Below are 23919 nucleotides of genomic sequence, written 5' to 3' on the forward strand. Positions count from 1 at the left end.
CTTTATCCCTTCATAAAGATATATGAATGAGTGATGGTACAGAACAGCATAAAGATGCAGTAGATGGTATCGAGTACAGTATAGACATATGAGATGAGTAATATAGGGTATGTAAACAAAGTGGCATAGTTTAAAGTGGCTAGTGATAAATGTATTACATAAAGATGCAATAGATGATATAGAGTACAGTATATACATATACATATGAGATGGATAATGTAGGGTATGTAAACATTATATTAAGTAGCAATGTTTAAAGTGGCTGTATATAGTGATATATTTTACATCAATTTCCTTCAATTCCCATTATTAAAGTGGCTGGAGTTGAGTCAGTGTATTGGCAGCAGCCACTCAATGTTAGTAGTGGCTGTTTAACAGTCTGATGGCCTTGAGATGGAAGCTGTTTTTCAGTCTCTCGGTCCCTGCTTTGATGCACCTGTATTGACCTCGCCTTCTGCATGATAGCGGGTGAACAGGCAGTGGCTCGGGTGGTTGTTGTCCTTGATGATCTTTATGGCCTTCCTGTGACATTGGGTGGTGTAGGTGTCCTGGAGGGCAGGTAGTTTGCCCCCGGTGATGCGTTGTGCAGACCTCACTACCCTCTGGAGAACCTTACGGTTGTGGGTGGAGCAGTTGCTGTACCAAGCGGTGATACAGCCCGACAGAATGCTCTCGATTGTGCATCTGTAGAAGTTTGTGAGTGCTTTTGGTGACAAGCAGAATTTCTTCAGCCTCCTGAGGTTGAAGAGGCGCTGCTGCGCCTTCTTCACGATGCTCTCTGTGTAGGTGGACCAATTCAGATTGTCCGTGATGTGTACGCCGAGGAACTTAAAATTTACTACCCTCTCCACTACTGTCCCATCGATGTGGATAGGGGGGTGCTCCCTCTGCTGTTTCCTGAAGTCCACAATCATCTCCTTAGTTTTGTTGACGTTGAGTGTGAGGTTATTTTCCTGACACCACACTCCGAGTGCCCTCACATCCTCCCTGTAGGCCATCTCATCGTCGCTGGTAATCAAGCCTACCAGTGTAGTGTCGTCCGCAAACTTGATGATTGAGTTGGAGGCGTGCATGGCCACGCAGTCGTGGGTGAACAGGGAGTACAGGAGAGGGCCGTGTCAGAGGCACTGTATTGTCCTCAAAGCGGGCAAAAAAATAATTTAGTCTGCCTGGGAGCAAGACATCCTGGTCCGTGACGGGGCTGGTTTTCTTTTTGTAATCCGTGATTGACTGTAGACCCTGCCACATACCTCTTGTGTCTGAGCCGTTGAATTACGACTCTACTTTGTCTCTATACTGACGCTTAGCTTGTTTGATTGCCTTGCGGAGGGAATAGCTACACTGTTTGTATTCGTCATGTTTCCCGTCACCTTGCAGTGGTTAAAAGCAGTGGTTTGCGCTTTCAGTTTCACGCGAATGCTGCCATTAATCCACGGTTTCTGGTTTGGGAATGTTTTAATCGTTGCTATGGGGACGACATCATCAATGCACTTTCTAATGAACTCACTCACCGAATCAGCGTATTCGTCAAAGTTGTTGTTGGACGCAGTGCGGAACATATCCCAGTCCACGTGATGGAAGCAGTCTTGGAGCGTGGAATCAGATTGGTCGGACCAGCGTTGAACAGACCTGAACGCGGGAGCTTCTTGTTTTAGCTTCTGTCTGTAGGCAGGGAGCAACAAAATGGAGTCGTGGTCAGTTTTTCCGAAAGGAGGGCGGGGGAGGGCCTTATATGCATCACGGAAGTTAGAATAGCAATGATCCAAGGTTTTAGCAGCCCTGGTTGCGCAATCAATATGCTGATACAATTTAGGGAGTCTTGTTTTCAGATTAGCCTTGTTAAAATTCCCAGCTAGAATGCAGTCAAATAAAGTTCGTTCAGAGCCATCGATGTGTCTGCTTGAGGGGGAATATATACGGCTGTGATTATAATCTAAGAGAATTCCCTTGGTAGATAATGTGGTCGACATTTGATTGTGAGGAATTCTAAATCAGGTGAACAGAAGGACTTGAGTTCCTGCATGTTGTTGTGACCACACCACGTCTCGTTAACCATAAGGCATACGCCCCCGCCCCTCTTCTTACCAGAAAGATGTTTGTTTCTGTCGGCGCGATGCGTGAAGAAACCAGCTGGCTCCACCGATTCCGTTAGCGTCTCTCGAGTGAGCCATGTTTCCGTGAAGCAAAGAACGTTAGTGTCTCTGATGTCCATCTGGAATGCTACCCATGCTCGGATTTCATCAACCTAGTTGTCAAGAGACTGGACATTGGCGAGAAGTATGCTAGGGAGTGGTGCGCGATGTGCCCGTCTCCGGAGCCTGACCAGAAGACCGCCTCGCTTCCCTCTTTTACGACATCTTTGTTTTGGGTCGCAGGCTGGGATCCATTCCGTTGTCCTGGGTGAAAGGCTGAACACAGGATCTGCTTTGGGAAAGTCATATTCCTGGTCGTACTGATGGTGAGTTGATGTTGCTCTTATACTCAGTAGTTCTTCCCGACTGTATGTAATGAAACCTAAGATGACCTGGGGTACCAATGTAAGAAATAACACGTTAAAACTACATAGTTTCCTAGGAACGCGAAGCGAGGCGGCCATCTCTGTCGGCGCCGGAAGTAAAGTACTGAAAGTACTTCAACAAAGTACTTCAACAAAGTAATGAGTAAAGGGTCTGAATAATTATGTAAATGTAATATTTCTGTTTTGTTTTTAATACATTTGAAAAGATGACAACCTGTTTTTGCTTTGTCATTAAAAAAAACGATTTAATACATTTTAGAATAAGGCTGTTAAGTACCAAAATGTTGAAAAAGTCGAGGGATCTGAATATTTTCCGAATGCACCGTATATAGTGTAATGGTTGTTTATTGATGTGTTCATGCAGGGCTCATCAATAGACCTGGGTCTCAGCATGACTCTGCTTAAATAAAGGTGAAATAAATCAAAAATTAACATAAGAGAGAGAACTTCACCTCCACTAACAGTCATTAACTGCTGGAAGCTGCTAGCAGAGTGACACATGAGGTGGGTTGCATACAGAGGCTTTTAAAGGCTACTTCTTCCAATCCATGAACATCCAGCATATGAAGGAAGGATGGAATGAACCAGGGCTGGGTGAACAAGAAAACTATTGATTTTACTCTTAGCGCCGTGCCACAACCTTGACCCAGATTGAGCTAGAACGGGCCTGTGGCATTGGGTGTACCCGAAGGGAGCGTGGTCAAATCTCGCCCCCTCTTTCACTCTCACTCTCTCTCTGGGTCCATAGTCCCTTACCTCTATCCTTTCCTCCTCATCCTTCCTTCTATGGACTTCCAGATGATCCTAGCTTTGCAAATCACTGTGAGCATGGACTGGGCCAGAGTGCATTCATTGAGGCCATTGATAGTTGGTAATTGAGCAGAAAAGGCAGTGGGATTCTGCTTCATTCTAGTGTGTCTTCATCGCTATCCAGGTGAGAGAGGTCCTCTCAGGTCACAGATGGATGGTTCTCCTATGAACACCGAGGTAGAGAGTTCCTGGCATACAGGCTTGCTACCGCTAGGCTTGCTACCACTAATTGTTGTTCCTGGGTCACGTAATCAATCTGACTGGCTTCATCTCTTCTGTTCTCTGCATGTTTGTTTGTTGGTCCTCCTTTTCATCCTCCCATGGAGTGGAGGTGATGTCTTTGTTCTTAAACAAAGTATTTTCATCTCGTGGTTTACATTAAACGACAAGAATCATACCGCTAGAATAGTCAAGCAAATCTACACCAGAGGGATTGGATTATTTAATTAGCTGATTGTGTTTTTACGTAAATATTGATTCAACCTTTCATCAAAGAGGCAATGGTAAAATATTTGTGCTAGCTACATGACTAGATTCCTTTATGTGAAATCAAACACTATCACAATTCTTCCCTTAGCTTTTGCGTTTGCTATTCTCTCCTTTCTGAAAGTCAAATGGAACAGACATTACTTTCATGATACATGATACAGTTTCAAAACCACTGAAGCAGTTTGTTTGAAACGCAGGAGCAATTACAAATGTTCTCAAGCCGCAGTAATAATTGCCTATATTTAGGTGGGTGGGTTTGTTCTAGGGGAAAAATACTGTACTCTGTGACAGCCATCTAATGTTTAGGGAGATGAGGATGAGTAATGGAGCGAAAGGACATTTCCAGTCCTATTGAGGAGTTGACAGTTATGTGAGTGTCTGCTGCAGGTGTACCAGACAGACAGACACCCTCTCAGCTTGTCTGAAGATGGTCAGAAGAAGACTTGCGATGTACTGGGACAGTAGCAGCCCCTCACAGTAGCCCCCTCTCACCCTCAGCAGCTCTCCAATAGACTCTAAAACCCTTTGGACTGTCCATTTCTTTAACCTCACATAAAAGTGTCATAGTGTGACCCTATCAAGACTCTCTGAAGTGAACTTACAAATTCAAAAGCGTTCTTCAGAGGTTATAGAAAGTATCTCTAGTCAAAAGTGCTACAGAAGAAATGCTTTTCATTAACAAACATCCAACCATTTCTTTGTTAATGCTAGCCCTCAGGTGGGACAGAAGTGTGTGCTCTTAAAGGGATCATTTGGGATTTTGGCAATAAGGCCCTTTGTCTACTTTCCCAGAGTCAGATGAACTTGTGTTAGAGGTAGCATTGGTTCACGAAACTAACTACCATTGCATGCTAGCTGGTCCCATAGACGTCCAGTCATTACGCTAATGCTAGTTAGAAATTGTGGTAACGGTAGTTGGAAACTTCCCCCTGGATCGTCAAAGTGTGCTGGCCAATGAACCCTCCCCCTCTGTTCAACACACACAAATATTTTCTTTGACCCCATTTCCTTGGGCTTATCTATGTTCCACACCTTCTCCCATTTACTTTTATTAGGACCATAAGCAAGATAAAGGATTCTCAAATCAAATTTCCCTGCCGCCAAAGCCTGACATCAGTTTAACTTGACTTAACCTGCCTAAATTCCATTAAATGGGAAATTGTTAGAGGGTGCTTGGTCAGGGGCACACGGCGATGCGTGTGTGTGAGTGTATGCGAGTGCGTGCGTGGAACCGCATTCTCACACATAGCACGGTGTCAACTATATGATTTTCTTGTTTTTTAGATCTTTAATAATAATAATATATGTAATTTAAACACCCCCAAAAAACAAGGACACTTTACAGCAAAGAATATTTAAAAAATAAGAACCTAGTTCTATTTTAGCACCTGGCTACGCAGATGCTCGCGAGCAGTGTGGTCAGCATGTAAGAGCTAAGCTGAGAGGAATGCCAGACAGAATAGGTGTTTTTAATTATATTGTTTTTGAAGGTGGTGAGTCAGAGTTGTGGGTGGCTGGGGCGAGAGTGTTCCAGAGTTTTAGGGGCAGCTATACTGATCTTTCCTTTGGCCAGAGGCAAACTAGGCCTATATTTTATTCTCGATAAGCCATTGCAAGATCACATGTATATATAGCATGTATAAGAAGCTAGTGGAACAATACCAAGAAAACCATAGCAATGTCACACAAAAATGTAGTAATTATTTATTTGATTGACAAATTATAGTATGGTGACATAACGACAAGTACTAAGACTCCAGTGACAAATGTCCACATTGTGTCGTGAGAAACTAGCATTCTTGCTGTTATTATTGCTTTCCCCGATTAGGGAAATAATTAAAGGCCACTGCTGTGAGTAATCTTTTTATCCATCCAAGCCAGTCGGGGTGGTGAAAACCAGCACAGCAAAGGTAATAGCCTACCACCTCCTTACCCCACTGCTTATGAACCTAATGCTGCAATGTTATTTTTGTATATTGGCTGTACCTTGCTGTGCAGTGTGGAATTGAAGCATACACTAGCATTCAGAACAGGTTGCTTTTGTTTTACTCAAAGGCTAATCATGATTGAATATCTGGTTTTAAATTGCAGTCATTATTTAATGTGGTCAAATAACCTCATAGGTAATATTTCTGTCTTTGGCAGTGGTGTAAAATACTTAAGTAAAAAAATACTTTAAAGTATTACTTAAATCGTTTTTTGGGTTATCTTTACTTTACTATTCATATTTTGGACTACTTTGACATTTACGCCACTACATTCCTAAAGAACATTATGTACTTTTTAATCCCATACATGTTCCCTGACCCAAAAGTACTCGTTACATTTTGAATGCTGAACAGGACAGGAAAATGGCTGAGTTCACACTTACCAAGAGAACATCCCTGGTCATCCCTACTGCCTGGCGGACTCACTAAACACACATGCTTCATCTGTCTCCAGTGTTGGAGTGTGCCCCTGGCTATTCGTAAATTAAAATATGCCAATCATGCCGTCTGGTTTGCATAATATAAGGAATTTGAGATTATTTAAACTATTACTTTTGATACTTAAGTATATTTTTGCAATTACATTTACTTTTGATACTTAAGTATATTTAAAACCAAATACTTTTTGACTTCTACTTAACTAGTATTTCACTGGGTGACTGACTTTTACTTGAGTCATTTTTTATAAGGTATCTTTACGTTTACTCAAGTATGACAATTGGGTACTTTTTCCACCAATGGTCTTTAGAGCCTAGGTAATTGTTCATTATAAACTGGGTCATGCCTAAGAACAGCCCTTAGCCGTTGTATATTGGCCATATACCACACCTCCGCATGCCTTATTGGTTAAATACGCTCCAGGAGCATAGCGCTCTGATCTGGTGGTGTTCACATTTGAAATGAATATAAGCTGATTTTACATGTCCAAGAAAAATGTTGTTGTTTTAAACAGAAGTACTCTTTGTACCATATCCTATTTCAGAAGAAAACTGTCTCATCACTAGTCCCATTTACCCATCCTGAGCAGAGAGCAGTGGACGGCGTGGCAATATCACCCAGCAATGAAGGGCTTTACCCCTGGTACTTATTGATGCTAGCAACAACCCGAAAAATGACACTCTTAGAAAGAGGACAAAAGAATAATAGAGAGTAACAAAAAACATTCACCGACGCCATAACAACAGTGCTGTCAGCAGCATCCATGCTTATGCTTGGCAAATTGTATAAACGACGTGCTGGACAGGTGAAGATAAGTTATCGTGCAAAGTATGAAATCAAGTATCAGTAATTGCAAGTGGAGAAAATAAAAGTTTAACGTATTGAAGGCTTCTTGATTTCTAACAAATGCGAGGAGACGTTGATTTCTGTTGAACCGGTTAAACTGAAGTGTCTGCCTCCCGTAAATGTAATTTACTGTCAACAGTTCACAATGCCTTGGTGTAGATTTGCTCTCCTCAGTAGGTGGTGATTCAATAAAACAGGTTCTATATTGGTACCTGGATGTAGACGCAATGTCGTTAGCCACACTGCGCCGTTTTTTAATGGAGCGTTTGTTCTGGGGACAGAGAGCAGGGCCAGGAAGGCCAGACTCCAGGCCTGATGTATTAGCGCTCATAATTAAACATTAATCTCCCTCCTCAGGGAACAATGGCTCCATTTTGATGTATGTCTTTTTGAATTCCCCTTTTTCCCCCCCTGATAAAATGTCAAGCAGGAAATTACTCTCCAATCTAATTGACTTTAAGGTGGATGTCATCACACACCAAGTTAAAGCTAACTCTTTTTTTTATCCTCCGTATTGGCATGAAATACGCCAGCATCACACAAAGTTAACGCTAACTCTCGTTTTTTCCCCTCCGTATTGGCATGAAATACGCCAGCATCACACAAAGTTAACGCTAACTCTCTTTTTTTCCCCTCCGTATTGGCATGAAATACGCCAGCATCACACAAAGTTAACGCTAACTCTCTTTTTTTCCCCTCCGTATTGGCATGAAATACGCCAGCTTTAGCACATTTCCTCATTGCGGTTCACTCTCAGGCTGTGCAATCAATCCCGGGAATCTGGGGAAAGTGGTTTGATTAATAAGCCTAGATTCCGAGTGGCTCAATTAGAAAAGCCCTTGAGGTTTTCCACACTGTGACACAGGGGCATCGCTTCATCTGCTGTAATTCAAATATGAATTACATCAGCCGTTTTTAGCTCTGGCCTGATGAAACCAGGTTAGCCTGAAGTTGATAGTTGATGGTGAGAGGATTGGTGCCACTGGGCCAAAGGGAAGGGTTGAGAATTACCGGAATCTTCTGTAATTTTGGTAATTAAGAGGTCGTCAATGGCAATCTATGTTAACTTTCGTAATTTATAATTGAATAACTTTTAAAAAATGATTCATATAAATAGTATCATTTTTTTTATATCTGTGTCATGTTGTCTGAGTTTCTAGTAGATAGACCATATTGTTCAAGAGAAAATAGCCTAATTGATGAAAAAAAACATGAATCAACAATGGCATTATTTTCAATGAACTCTTCCAACTATTGACTTTTCACAACTGTGAAAAGTTTGGCGACTAAACATTTACAACAAAGACATTTTGACATAGTAAAATAAATGAAAGTGTGTAAAAAAGTATTTAGTCACTCACCAATTGTGCAAGTTCTCCCACTTCTCCCAGGGGAGCCTCTTAAAGAAGAAGTTACAGGCCTGTGAGAGCCAGAAATCTTGCTTGTTTGTAGGTGACCAAATACTTATTTTCCACCATAATTTGCAAATAAATTCATTTCATTTTTTTTCTCATTTTGTCTTTCATAGTTGATATGTACCTATGATGAAAATTACAGGCCTCTCTCATCTTTTTAAGTGGGAGAACTTGCAAATACTAAATACTTTTTTTGCCCCACTGTATATAAAGGATATTTCATGCCGAAACCCTCACATTAAAGACTTATGGTATTCACTAAGTTGATGGTTTATATTTAGGATAATGTTTTCCGGACCATTTCCGGAGACCTTCTCCCTTACCTCACCTCGCTCATCAACTCATCCCTGACCGTTGGCTACGTCCCTTCCGTCTTCAAGAGAGCGAGAGTTGCACCCCTTCTGAAAAAACCTACACTCGATCCCTCCGATGTCAACAATTACAGACCAGTATCCCTTCTTTCTTTTCTCTCCAAAACTCTTGAACGTGCCGTCCTTGGCCAGCTCTCCCGCTATCTCTCTCTGAATGACCTTCTTGATCCAAATCAGTCAGGTTTCAAGACTAGTCATTCAACTGAGACTGCTCTCCTCTGTATCACGGAGGCGCTCCGCACTGCTAAAGCTAACTCTCTCTCCTCTGCTCTCATCCTTCTAGATCTATCGGCTGCCTTCGATACTGTGAACCATCAGATCCTCCTCTCCACCCTCTCCGAGTTGGGCATCTCCGGCGCGGCCCACGCTTGGATTGCGTCCTACCTGACAGGTCGCTCCTACCAGGTGGCGTGGCGAGAATCTGTCTCCTCACCACGCGCTCTCACCACTGGTGTCCCCCAGGGCTCTGTTCTTGGCCCTCTCCTATTCTCGCTATACACCAAGTCACTTGGCTCTGTCATAACCTCACATGGTCTCTCTTATCATTGCTATGCAGACGACACACAATTAATCTTCTCCTTTCCCCCTTCTGATGACCAGGTGGCGAATCGCATCTCTGCATGTCTGGCAGACATATCAGTGTGGATGACGGATCACCACCTCAAGCTGAACCTCGGCAAGACGGAGCTGCTCTTCCTCCCGGGAAGGACTGCCCGTTCCATGATCTCGCCATCACGGTTGACAACTCCACTGTGTCCTCCTCCCAGAGCGCCAAGAACCTTGGTGTGATCCTGGACAACACCCTGTCGTTCTCAACTAACATCAAGGCGGTGGCCCGTTCCTGTAGGTTCATGCTCTACAACATCCGCAGAGTACGACCCTGCCTCACACAGGAAGCGGCGCAGGTCCTAATCCAGGCACTTGTCATCTCCCGTCTGGATTACTGCAACTCGCTGTTGGCTGGGCTCCCTGCCTGTGCCATTAAACCCCTTCAACTCATCCAGAACGCCGCAGCCCGTCTGGTGTTCAACCTTCCCAAGTTCTCTCACGTCACCCCGCTCCTCCGTTCTCTCCACTGGCTTCCAGTTGAAGCTCGCATCCGCTACAAGACCATGGTGCTTGCCTACGGAGCTGTGAGGGGAACGGCACCTCAGTACCTCCAGGCTCTGATCAGGCCCTACACCCAAACAAGGGCACTGCGTTCATCCACCTCTGGCCTGCTCGCCTCCCTACCACTGAGGAAGTACAGCTCCCGCTCAGCCCAGTCAAAACTGTTCGCTGCCCTGGCCCCCCCAATGGTGGAACAAACTCCCTCACGACGCCAGGACAGCGGAGTCAATCACCACCTTCCGGAGACACCTGAAACCCCACCTCTTTAAGGAATACCTAGGATAGGTTAAGTAATCCCTCTCACCCCACCCCCCCTAAGTTTTAGATGCACTATTGTTAAGTGACTGTCCCACTGGATGTCATAAGGTGAATGCACCAATTTGTAAGTCGCTCTGGATAAGAGCGTCTGCTAAATGACTTAAATGTAATGTTAAATGTTTTACAATAATGATATATTTTATTTATATTTTTAAATATTATTTGATATTTTACATGAGATAAGGCAACACAGAGGGCCAGAGATGATTACAGACACCTGTGATTTTCTGAAGTATAAAAAAGGCCAATAGTGTTACAGCTGCTGGAGGTAGTCTCCCACTAGGATCCCCAAATACCCCACCCAGCCTCCTTAGCACCCCCCTGGCAAATAACTGGCGTGATTTAAAGAATGAAGCCCTTAATTAAGCCCTTAACTCTGGATCTATAGCTCCCCTTTCGCCCGGAGAGAGGAAGAGATATGGAGGAGAGATCCAGTTTGGAACTAAGAGCTAACATCAGGAAGCAGTGAGCCAAAGCTTCAGTATCCATTCTGTATAGACGCTACCCAGACATAAAAACATTGGCACCTGACTGGAGTGAAGTGGACTTTACCACAGTGCCACTGTTAGTTCATTGTCCAGCAGGCTGTTTGTGTTCTCTCAAGGTCCTGTCAGCCACCCCATTATGTACTCAGAGCTGCAGATTTGTCAGTGCCAGCCTGCATCTCTCTTTCCCTTAAGAGGAACGGCTAAATACCACCGAACTTTGACTGTAGCCTACCCAGTGCCCACACACTTCAGGCAATCATTAGCATTCTGTACAGAGAGAGGGGGGAGAGGAAGAGTGATAGTTTCAAGTTGATTCAAGTTTCAACTTGGAGAGTGAGCAGTAAGGTGAGGTAGAGGGAGAGAGGACATCCAGCTGGAACGGTATGTTTCAGTAGGGGTCCCTCCCTGTACTACACTGTACTGTAAATGTGCCATTTCAACCCCACTCCTCCCCCTCCCTCAGCCCTGTCCCTTTAGGTTTAGCACTGTGCTGGTTTTAGGCTCCCTCTTGTTATTCCTCCTGGGGATTTAGCTCTCATCAGAGATTTAGCTCTCATCAGATGGATGGATGGTGATATCTCCAGGTGTCTTCCGCGAGGGGAAGTAGGGAGACAGTCAGAGAGATACAGCGATATAGAGGGAGGGAGAAAGACTCCGAGAAGGAGATATATAGAGAGGGAGAGCACAGAGCAGTCCACATGATTGTTCAGGTTTAATGCAGCTTTTCGAGTCTGGAAAGAGAGGACATGGCAGTGCTGTGCCACAATACAGGCAAGAGCCCCACTGTATTGTAATGGAGCATTATGGAGATGAAGGAGAGATGGCAGGTCTACCTGCATCCAGCTCCCTCAGCCTCTTGGCCGGCTGCTGCACCAGGTGCACAATTGTCGTCTGATCCTCCTCGGAGCACATACGCTCTTGACAAATAAACACACATGCACGACTCACCATCATTAACATGCTTATCAACTCCATCCCAGGCTGTGGCAATCTGATTAAGTCTCAATCATAAACACCAATTAGGTTTTCTGACCCAAGAACGGGCGCTTTCTCTCCGTTTTCTTTCCTCTCTGATACAGTATTTGTGTGATTTTCCAGTAACATTATTTAATCAGCTGTGTAATGAAAAACAAATAGTTTTGGCACAGCATGTGGGTGAGGGGGTAATTACTATTCACAGCCATGCTCATGTCCTTAACACCAGAACCGCTGGGCCTCGACGGGCCCCTTCAAGCTCATGAGCAGTCATTCTGACTGCAGCATTCTAACTGTGGAATTAATACATTTCATATATGCTATCATGATTTGGTTGTGTTTATGAAGGCCTTGAGTAACATTAGAATATATACATAATATATATATATACACTGCTCAAAAAAATAAAGGGACCACTTAAACAACACAATGTAACTCCAAGTCAATCACACTTCTGTGAAATCAAACTGTCCAATTAGGAAGCAACACTGATTGACAATACATTTCACATGCTGTTGTGCAAATGGAATAGACAACAGGTGGAAATTATAGGCAATTAGCAAGACACCCCCAATAAAGGAGTGGTTCTGCAGGTGGGGACCACAGACCACTTCTCAGTTCCTATGCTTCCTGGCTGATGTTTTGGTCACTTTTGAATGCTGGCGGTGCTTTTACTCTAGTGGTAGCATGAGACAGAGTCTACAACCCACACAAGTGGCTCAGGTAGTGCAGCTCATCCAGGATGGCACATCAATGCGAGCTGTGGCAAGAAGGTTTGCTGTGTCTGTCAGCGTAGTGTCCAGAGCATGGAGGCGCTACCAGGAGACAGGCCAGTACATCAGGAGACGTGGAGGAGGACAACAACCCAGCAGCAGGACCGCTACCTCCGCCTTTATGCAAGGAGGAGCAGGAGGAGCACTGCCAGAGCCCTGCAAATTGACCTCCAGCAGGCCACAAATGTGCATGTGTCTGCTCAAACGGTCAGAAACAGACTCCATGAGGGTGGTGTGAAGGCCCGACGTCCACAGGTGGAGGTTGTGCTTACAGCCCAACACCGTGCAGGACGTTTTTAATTTGCCATAGAACACCAAGATTGGCAAATTCGCCACTGGCACCCTGTGTTCTTCACAGATGGAAGCAGGTTCACACTGAGCACATGTGACAGACGTGACAGTCTGGAGACACCGTGGAGAACGTTCTGCTGCCTGCAACATCCTCCAGCATGACCGGTTTAGTGGTGGGTCAGTCATGGTGTGGGGTGGCATTTCTTTGGGCGGCCGCACAGCCCTCCATGTGCTCGCCAGAGGTAGCCTGACTGCCATTAGGTACCGAGATGAGATCCTCAAACCCCTTGTGAGACCATATACTGGTGCGGTTTGCCCTGGGTTCCTCCTAATGCAAGACAATGCTAGACCTCATGTGGCTGGAGTGTGTCAGCAGTTCCTGCAAGAGGAAGGCATTGATGCTATGGACTGGCCCGCCCGTTCCCCAGACTTGAATCCAATTGAGCACATCTGGGACATCATGTCTCGCTCCATCCACCAACGCCACGTTGCCCCACAGACTGTCCAGGAGTTGGCGGATGCTTTAGTCCAGGTCTGGGAGGAGATCCCTCAGGAGACCGTCTGCCACCTCATCAGGAGCATGCCCAGGCGTTGTAGGGAGGTCATACAGGCACGTGGAGGCCACACACACTACTGAGCCTCATTTTGCCTTGTTTTAAGGACATTACATCAAAGTTGGATCAGCCTGTAGTGTGGTTTTCCCACTTTAATTTTGAGTGTGACTCCAAATTCAGACCTCCATGGGTTGATAAATTTGATTTCCATTGATCATTTTTGTGTGAGTTTGTTGTCAGCACATTCAACTATGTAAAGAAAAAAGTATTTAATAAGAATATTTAATTCATTCAGATCTAGGATGTGTTATTTTAGTGTTCCCTTTATTTTTTTGAGCAGTGTATATACAGTGGGGCAAAAAAGTATTTAGTCAGCCACCAATTGTGCAAGTTCTCCCACTTAAAAAAATGAGAGGCCTGTAACTTTCATCATAGGTACACTTCATCTATGACAGACAAAATGAGAAACAAAATCCAGAAAATCACATTGTAGGATTTTTTTATGAATTTATTTGCAAATTATGGTGGAAAATAAGTATTTGGTCACCTACAAACAAGCAAGATTTCTGGCTCTCACAGACCTGTAACTTCTTCTTTAAGAGGCTCCTCTGTCCTCCACTCGTTACCTGTATTAATGGCACCTGTTTGAACTTGTTATCAGTATAAAAGACACCTGTCCACAACCTCAAACAGTCACACTCCAAACTCCACTATGGCCAAGACCAAAGAGCTGTCAAAGGACACCAGAAACAACATTGTAGACCTGCACCAGGCTGGGAAGACTGAATCTGCAATAGGTAAGCAGCTTGGTTTGAAGAAATCAACTGTGGGAGCAATTATTAGGAAATGGAATACATACAAGACCACTGATAATCTCCCTCGATCTGGGGCTCCACGCAAGATCTCACCCCGTGGGGTCAAAATGATCACAAGAACGGTGAGCAAAAATCCCAGAACCACACGGGGGGACCTAGTGAATGACCTGCAGAGAGCTGGGACCAAAGTAACAAAGCCTACCATCAGTAACACACTATGCCGCCAGGGACTCAAATCCTGCAGTGCCAGACGTGTCCCCTTGCTTAAGCCCGTACATGTCCAGGCCCGTCTGAAGTTTTCTAGAGAGCATTTGGATGATCCAGAAGAAGATTGGGAGAATGTGATATGATCAGATGAAACCAAAATATAACCTTTTGGTAAAAACTCAACTCGTCGTGTTTGGAGGACAAAGAATGCTCAGTTGCATCCAAAGAACACCATACCTACTGTGAAGCATTGGGGGTGGAAACATCATGCTTTGGGGCTGTTTTTCTGCAAAGGGACCAGGACGACTGATCCGTGTAAAGGAAAGAATGAATGGGGCCATGTATCGTGAGATTTTGAGTGAAAACCTCCTTCCATCAGCAAGGGCATTGAAGATGAAACGTGGCTGGGTCTTTCTGTATGACGATGATCCCAAACACACCGCCCGGGCAACGAAGGAGTGGCTTCGTAAGAAGCATTTCAAGGTCCTGGAGTGGCCTAGCCAGTCTCCAAATCTCACCCCCATAGGAAATATTTGGAGGGAGTTGAAAGTCCGTGTTGCCCAGCAACAGCCCCAAAACATCACTGCTCTAGAGGAGATCTGCATGGAGAAATGGGCCAAAATACCAGCAACAGTGTGTGAAAACCTTGTGAAGACTTACAGAAAACGTTTGACCTCTGTCATTGCCAACAAGGGGTATATAACAAAGTATTGAGATAAACCTTTGTTATTGACCAAATACTTATTTTCCACCATCATTTGCAAATAAATTCATAAAAAATCCTACAATGTTATTTTCTGGATTTTTTCCCCCTCATTTTGTCTGTTGTTGTTGAAGTGTACCTATGATTAAAATTCCAGACCTCTCATCTTTTTAAGTGGGAGAACTTGCACAATTGGTGGCTGACTAAATACTTTTTTGCCTCACTGTATATATATATATATATATATAGATAGATAGATAGATAGATAGATAGATAGATAGATAGATAGATAGATAGATAGATAGATAGATAGATAGATAGATAGATAGATAGATAGATAGATAGATAGATAGATAGATAGATAGATCATATATTTTTTTTTTATATATATATAACACAATAGCCTATGAAACAGAATACATATGTGTTAGAACATGGTAACAGATTGTACACAGCCTAAACACCATTAGAAGCGCCAAGTGGCCTTATACGTTATGGAGTAAACAGCTGTGCAGGTGCGTTATTTTGTGCAGAGTGAGGGAGTTCCCGTCTCACTTTGTTCATAGTGCCGGCCAGACTTGTTTTCTTTGCAAACAACTTGAAAGTGAAGTGAAGAAATTGTCTTTGATTCCACAAGCCTCATCACCACATTCACTCACCTGCTGCCCGATGTGGATATTTTTTGTTTACTGAAAGTTGTTCAGCATACATTTTGTACTGGTCCTCTGTGGGAATCAAACCTACAACCCTGGCGTTGCAAGCACCATGCTGTACCAGCTGAGCTACACGGGACTCATACAGTTACGCACGCGCTCACTGTGTAGGATACTCTAAGTAGGTCAGAGTGGACTGAAGACTGCTTTGATTCAGTGGACTGATATAGGCTACATACCATTTTAAGATTACAATTAGAATGGATCAATACAATAGAATGGCCTGCCCTGTTCTTTATTCACAATTGGTGATGACATAATTCTGCATTGTTTGCTTCTCCTTGCTCATCAACTCACCCATTCTCCACCTTTCTCCCCATCATACTTTACTTAATTTTTCTAAATCTGTTTTATGTGTGAAATTAGTTTCGGTTTAGGTTCGGTTTCGAGACAGTTACCAGATAGGGCACTGCACTTTCAACTGTTGGAAGGAGGAGCGGGCAGGCCGTCCTGTCGGGAGGAGGAGGGGCAACGGGGGAAACTCAATTTCTGTTTGTGATATTAAGATTCTAATACTAGTGTGTTTGTTTATTTATATATATATATATATATAGTTATTTAGGAAAAGTCCAGAACAGAGGGGGATGACAAAAAAAAATGGCAGAGTACATTTAAAAATAAAAATAAACATCAGCAGTCTAAATGACTGCTTTAAGGGTTGTAGTGTTAGAGACTGAGCAGCATGCTCCTGGCTGCTTCTACTTCTCTCCCCCTCTCCCCTTCCCTATGGCCCATACCACAGGAACTGATGGATGAAAGCTCACGTTCCAAGGCCCTGTGTGTGTGTGTGTGTGTGTGTGTGTGTGTGTGTGTGTGTGTGTGTGTGTGTGTGTGTGTGTGTGTGTGTGTGTGTGTGTGTGTGTGTGTGTGTGTGTGTGTGTGTGAGAGAGATGTACCTGTGTGTGAGCCAAGAGCAAGATCATTAGCAATAGTGGCAGATCATTTCAGCGTTAGAAATGATGACATTGTGGCAATACTAAGACCTTATTAATACACATTGCCAATGACTGGAGGCTTCTGCATTGCCTGCCTGTGTAACGGATTTCCTCCTCTTCATCTGAGGAGGAGTAAGGATCGGACCAAAGCGCAGCTTGGTAAGTGTTCATGATGATATTTAATTGAAACGAACTGAACACTGAAATACTAAACAATAAAAGATGTGAACAAAATGAAAACCGAAACGGTACCGTGTGGACCAAACACTCACACGGAAACAAACACCCACAAACCAACAGTACCGTGTGGACCAAACACTCACACGGAAACAAACACCCACCAACCAACAGTACCGTGTGGACCAAACACTCACACGGAAACAAACACCCACAAACCAACAGTACCGTGTGGACCAAACACTCACACGGAAACAAACACCCACCAACCAACAGTACCGTGTGGACCAAACACTCACACGGAAACAAACACCCACAAACCAACAGTACCGTGTGGACCAAACACTCACACGGAAACAAACACCCACCAACCAACAGTACCGTGTGGACCAAACACTCACACGGAAACAAACACCCACCAACCAACAGTACCGTGTGGACCAAACACTCACACGGAAACAAATACCCACAAACCAACAGTACCGTGTGGACCAAACACTCACACAGAAACAAACACCCACCAACCAACAGTACCGTGTGGACCAAACACTCACACGGAAACAAACACCCACCGACCAACAGTACCGTGTGGACCAAACACTCACACGGAAACAAACACCCACAAACCAACAGTACCGTGTGGACCAAACACTCACACGGAAACAAATACCCACAAACCAACAGTACCGTGTGGACCAAACACTCACACAGAAACAAACACCCACCAACCAACAGTACCGTGTGGACCAAACACTCACACGGAAACAAACACCCACCAACCAACAGTACCGTGTGGACCAAACACTCACACGGAAACAAACACCCACAAACCAAAAGTGAAACCCGGGCCACTTAAGTATGATTCTCAATCAGAGACAACTAACGACACCTGCCTCTAATTGAGAACCATACCAGGCTGAACACAAAAACCAAAATAGAAAAACAAACACAGACTGCCCTCCCAACTCACTGACCATACTAAAACAAAGAATAAAATAACAGAACTATGGTCAGAATGTGACAGCCTGTATTTTTTCTTGAAATAATTCAGAGCTGTAGGCTGTTGGGATTTATCAGCCCTTTTCTAAAATACAGAAAACAGCTTCAGCTCAATTCTTGGCACGGAGGAAGGTCAAATTAGTTATACTAATGTTTACAAACAAGTTTGATTTCGTAATGAAGTCATTGGGATGCCAGTTCAATTTCGGTGTCTGAGTAAAGTACACTTTCCGCAACACACACACACACACACACACACACACACACACACACACACACACACACACACACACACACACACACACACACACACACACACACACACACAGGGGATGTGTTTTTGGCTCTTACCCTCTGATCCCTCCAGCCCCCTGTAATAGCCAGCCTGACTAATGTGGTGTTAATGACAGAAATCTGCCTGTGCTCTAATAACAATAGTGACTCTAGCCATTATTTGTGGAGTCAATGATTATGCACCATTAGCAAGCTGACACGTAGCTATTAGTCCTGTTAGTGGGCACTGACACGCGGGTACGATCAGGGTGACTCAGGAGAGATATAAAAATAAGTCAGGGCAGCTCTGACCAGGGCCTGCTGTTTAGAAAGTCATCAGACACCTACAGACACACACTGTGGACAGATAGTACAGGACATTGTAAAGACACACACACACACACACTGTGGACAGATGGTACAGGACGTTGTAAAGACACACACACACACTGTGGACAGATAGTACAGGACGTTGTAAAGACACACACACACACACACTGTGGACAGATAGTACAGGACGTTGTAAAGACACACACACACACTGTGGACAGATAGTACAGGACGTTGTAAAGACACACACACACACTGTGGACAGATAGTACAGGACGTTGTAAAGACACACACACACACACTGTGGACAGATAGTACAGGACGTTGTAAAGACACACACACACACACTGTGGACAGATAGTACAGGACGTTGTAAAGACACACACACACACACTGTGGACAGATAGTACAGGACGTTGTAAAGACACACACACACACACTGTGGACAGATAGTACAGGACGTTGTAAAGACACACACACACACACACACACACTGTGGACAGATGGTACAGGACGTTGTAAAGACACACACACACACACACACACACACTGTCAATTTGGTATGATGTTAAACAGATCTATTGTATGTGACATTCATAAGAGGAGAGGAAGGTTTGACCCCAAGAATCAGTGGTTGACTTGTGGAGGAGGGAGCTCTCTAGGGAATGTTTGTGTGTGTGTGGGGGGGGGGTTGACTGAGTCAATTTGCAATGTCCTGTTCATCTGCAGTGATGTTTGGAGTACCTGAGATTTCGTAAAGCTCTGTTTTGTGTTCTATATTTTACATTTAAGTAATATATCAGATGCTCTTATCCAGAGCGACTTACAGAAGAAATTAGAGTTACGTGCCTTGCTCAAGGGCACATAATTTTTCACCTGTCGATGTCGGCTCTGGGATTCGACCCAGCAACCTTTTTGCTCTAAACCGCTAGGCTACCTGCCTCCCCTATGCTGCAACGGGGTTGTTTGGAATAGCTGAGTTAACTGTGTTGTCTTCTGTGTCTACAGTGGCATCGGGAGGAACTGGCCTTGGGCATCTGGAGGCAGCAGCATCCTGGCGGAGTACGGCACCCTGCACCTGGAGTTCATGCACCTCTCCAAGCTGTCAGGGAACCCAGCCTTTGCAGAGAAGGTGAGAGCTAGGGAGCCACAGCACCGTTGTTTCCATTCCAGTGCATTAACACCAGTCTAAACTGAGCACTCAGCCAGCCTGACAATGTTATTCATAGCCGCAACCTTCATTACTATTCTTGTTAACGCCTGTTCTGCAGATAAATGCCTTCTTTCCACTATGATTCAGAGGCGTCTCTCTCTTATACCTCCCTTAACTGCCGTCCCTGCAGCAAGGCCATTTAAAGTGCATTACTGTGCCGTGCTGCTGGAAGATGAGGAGGCAATGAGGTTGCAGGAAGAAAGTAGAAACTAATTTCTCTGGTTCCGCCTCCTAGGTCATGAACATCCGGAAGGTTCTGAATCGCCTTGATAAGCCCCAGGGACTGTACCCCAACTACCTGAACCCTAACAGCGGACAGTGGGGACAACGTAAGTCCTCCTATCTCTCATCTGACCCTTCTCTCTGTCATCTCACCCCTCTCCTCTCTCATTCCTTTCTCCCTCTCACCATCTCTCACCCCTCTCCTGTCTCATTCCTTTCTCCCTCTCACCATCTCTCACCCCTCTCACCATCTCTCACCCCTCTCCTGTCTCATTCCTATCTCCCTCTCACCATCTCTCACCCCTCTCCTGTCTCATTCCTATCTCCCTCTCACCATCTCTCACCCCTCTCACCATCTCTCACCCCTCTCCTGTCTCATTCCTATCTCCCTCTCACCATCTCTCACCCCTCTCCTGTCTCATTCCTATCTCCCTCTCACCATCTCTCACCCCACTCCTGTCTCATTCCTATCTCCCTCTCACCATCTCTCACCCTTCTCATGTCTCATTCCTATCTCCCTCTCACCATCTCTCACCCCTCTCCTGTCTCATTCCTATCTCCCTCTCACCATCTCTCACCCTTCTCCTGTCTCATTCCTATCTCCCTCTCACCATCTCTCACCCTTCTCCTGTCTCATTCCTATCTCCCTCTCACCATCTCTCACCCCTCTCCTGTCTCATTCCTATCTCCCTCTCACCATCTCTCACCCTCTCCTGTCTCATTCCTATCTCCCTCTCACATCTCTCACCCCTCTCCTGTCTCATTCCTATCTCCCTCTCACATCTCTCACCCCTCTCCTGTCTCATTCCTATCTCCCTCTCACCATCTCTCATCCCTCTCCTGTCTCATTCCTATCTCCCTCTCACATCTCTCACCCCTCTCACCATCTCTCACCCCACTCCTGTCTCATTCCTATCTCCCTCTCACCATCTCTCACCCTTCTCATGTCTCATTCCTATCTCCCTCTCACCATCTCTCACCCCTCTCCTGTCTCATTCCTATCTCCCTCTCACCATCTCTCACCCTTCTCCTGTCTCATTCCTATCTCCCTCTCACCATCTCTCACCCTTCTCCTGTCTCATTCCTATCTCCCTCTCACATCTCTCACCCCTCTCCTGTCTCATTCCTATCTCCCTCTCACCATCTCTCACCCCTCTCCTGTCTCATTCCTATCTCCCTCTCACCATCTCTCACCCCGCTCCTGTCTCATTCCTATCTCCCTCTCACATCTCTCACCCCTCTCTTGTCTCATTCCTATCTCCCTCTCACCATCTCTCACCCTTCTCCTGTCTCATTCCTATCTCCCTCTCACATCTCTCACCCCTCTCTTGTCTCATTCCTATCTCCCTCTCACCATCTCTCACCCCTCTCCTGTCTCATTCCTATCTCCCTCTCACCATCTCTCACCCCTCTCCTGTCTCATTCCTATCTCCCTCTCACATCTCTCACCCCTCTCACCATCTCTCACCCCTCTCCTGTCTCATTCCTATCTCCCTCTCACATCTCTCACCCCTCTCTTGTCTCATTCCTATCTCCCTCTCACCATCTCTCACCCCTCTCCTGTCTCATTCCTATCTCCCTCTCACATCTCTCACACCTCTCACCATCTCTCACCCCTCTCCTGTCTCATTCCTATCTCCCTCTCACATCTCTCACCCCTCTCCTGTCTCATTCCTATCTCCCTCTCACCATCTCTCACCCCTCTCCTGCCTCATTCCTTTCTCCCTCTCTCCTCCCTCTACATCACTCATTAACCGTCTCACCTCTATCTTCCATATGGCCCGTTCTTCTCTCTTTTCACCACTATCGTCCCTCTCTCCCATCTCACCTCATTCCATTTCCATTAGTGGTACACCAGTGGCTGTCAACTGCAGTTCCGCAGCCTGTAATTATCAAGCCATTTACAGCCAGGAAATCCACGTCAGTCCAGTGGTACACATGACCTCTGGTGGCGTGGGCTGTGCATTAGAATATTATGTAACTTAATGCCACACAGTGACATCAGGGAGAAAGAAGTGCCTGTGGCTAATAACAGTGGTTAAAAATGACTGTGGCGTTCAGGTGTCTGAATGCTGCCAGTAAAGTAGTTAGTCCTCCAAAGCTACAGTTAATTCCTGATACCTCCACACAACACTACACTCTCACTCAAACTCAAACACCTGCTCCTTTGACTTGGTAAATGAGTGTCATGCAACTCAGGCACCACAACAGTTCAGTACCCCTATCCCTGACTGGTATGGAGCCACTGCCACTGTGGTATTACCCAGCTCCAGCCAGGCCAACTCTTGACAAAACAAGCTTCAGCCCCAAGGATTGCCTGATCTATGCCAAAGTGAGGTGGCTAGGGAGAGGCGGAGGTGGTGGTGGGGGTAACAATGGAGGAACCCTGAAGTGTGTCCGTGCTCAGACAGCCCTGTGCCCAGCAGTTGCCATGGATCCCCTTATTAATGAGTGTGTTTGTCTCTGAGCCCCTCAAAAGGTCAATGAGATGCATAGTACAGATCAGACCTGACCAGTCGCTAACTCAGACATATACACTTCTGGCTGTAGCATAATGATGGACCTACTGCACCTCTTTCTCACACACACACCACACACACTCATTTGAATGCATATCTTAGCCTTGTTGTTTGTTTTGCTATTCTATGTGGTACTACCTCCCCTCCCCAGCCCCGTAGACAGACAGACACACACATACTCTCACACAGTCATTGGTCCTTCCCCCGATCAGTTTGGCCAGTCTCTCCCCAGTCCCCATGAACCAGCAGTCTAAACAGCAGTCTATCTTTGTGTGTCTAATAACTCTATCATGCTAATGATCTATGATCATCCCAGTGTGAGGTCTGTGTGTGTGTGTGTGTGACTCCTATGATTGAATGCCCCGCCCCCTCTATGCCCTTGCTGAAATGTCACGTCTGATGAATACGCGTACTAACCGTCTTTGTGTTTGTCTCTGCTGTCGTCCCGGGGGGGCAGGCACAGAGGGCTGTGTTCACCCCTAATGACTGACTGCTGTGTGTCCAGCCTATCTCCTGCCACTGGGTGGATCTGTAGAAGGGGAGGAAGAGGAGGGCAGCCGTCCTGCTTTACTCTCATTCTCTCTGACACCTTGATTCATCCCATCTACAGAGGGATTTTCTTTATTTATATATTTTTCTCCCCATTTTCGTGGTAACCAATTGGTAGTTTGTCTTGTTCCATCGCAGCAACTCCCGTATTGGACTGGGGAGAGGCGTAGGTTGGGAGCCGTGCGTCCTCTGAAACACAACCGAGCCAAGCCACGCTGCTTCTTGACACAATGCCCGCTTAACCCGGAAGCCAGCCGGACAAATGTGTCGGAGGAAACACCAAATACCTGGCAATCGTGTCAGCATGCATTGCGTCCAACCCGCCACAGGAATCGCTAGTGTGCGATGGGACAAGAACATCCCTGCCGGCCAAACTCTCCCCTAACCTGGACGAAATTGTGCGCTGCTCCATGGGTCTCTCGGTCGTGGCAGGTGGCGACCGAGCCTGGACTTGAACCAGGATCTCTAGTGGCACAGCTAGCACTGTGATTCAGTGTCTTAACACTGTACAACACGAGAGGCACTCGGAGGGATTTTCTGCATGGATTAATCTGGGTGTTGTTTGCAACTCCGTAATATAGTGGACAACTGAGTCTCTCTGGATGACTCTACATATTTGGGTCTTTGAAATGTAGTATTATTATTTTAATTACATGTAGCTATTCTGATGGGAGCCAGCCAGGTTAGGAGGAAAGTGGCTCTGTGATTTGCTGACTGCCTAGGGGAAGGTAGATGTAATGCGACTGGTAGCCTAGTGGTTAGAGTGTTGGACTAGTAACCGAAAGGTTGCAAGATCAAATACTCAAGCTGACAAGGTAAAAATCTGTCGTTCTGCCCTTGAACAAGGCAGTTAACCCACTTTTCCTAGGCGGTCATTGAA

At 45.3% G+C, this 23919-nt stretch overlaps 1 protein-coding gene across 1 annotated transcript in view; it reads left to right on the forward strand.

The window, feature by feature from the left end:
• The window catches only part of LOC123990726 (mannosyl-oligosaccharide 1,2-alpha-mannosidase IA-like), a 171708-nt gene that overhangs the window by 126233 nt on the left and 21556 nt on the right, over nucleotides 1-23919 (forward strand). The window contains exons 6-7 of the mRNA XM_046291536.1: nucleotides 19545-19668; nucleotides 19985-20078. Of these exons, the coding sequence (XP_046147492.1) occupies nucleotides 19545-19668; nucleotides 19985-20078 (218 nt within the window). The remainder of the gene's footprint in view (nucleotides 1-19544; nucleotides 19669-19984; nucleotides 20079-23919) is intronic.

Source organism: Oncorhynchus gorbuscha, linkage group LG12 (assembly GCF_021184085.1).
Source record: "Oncorhynchus gorbuscha isolate QuinsamMale2020 ecotype Even-year linkage group LG12, OgorEven_v1.0, whole genome shotgun sequence".
Lineage (NCBI taxonomy): Eukaryota > Metazoa > Chordata > Actinopteri > Salmoniformes > Salmonidae > Oncorhynchus > Oncorhynchus gorbuscha.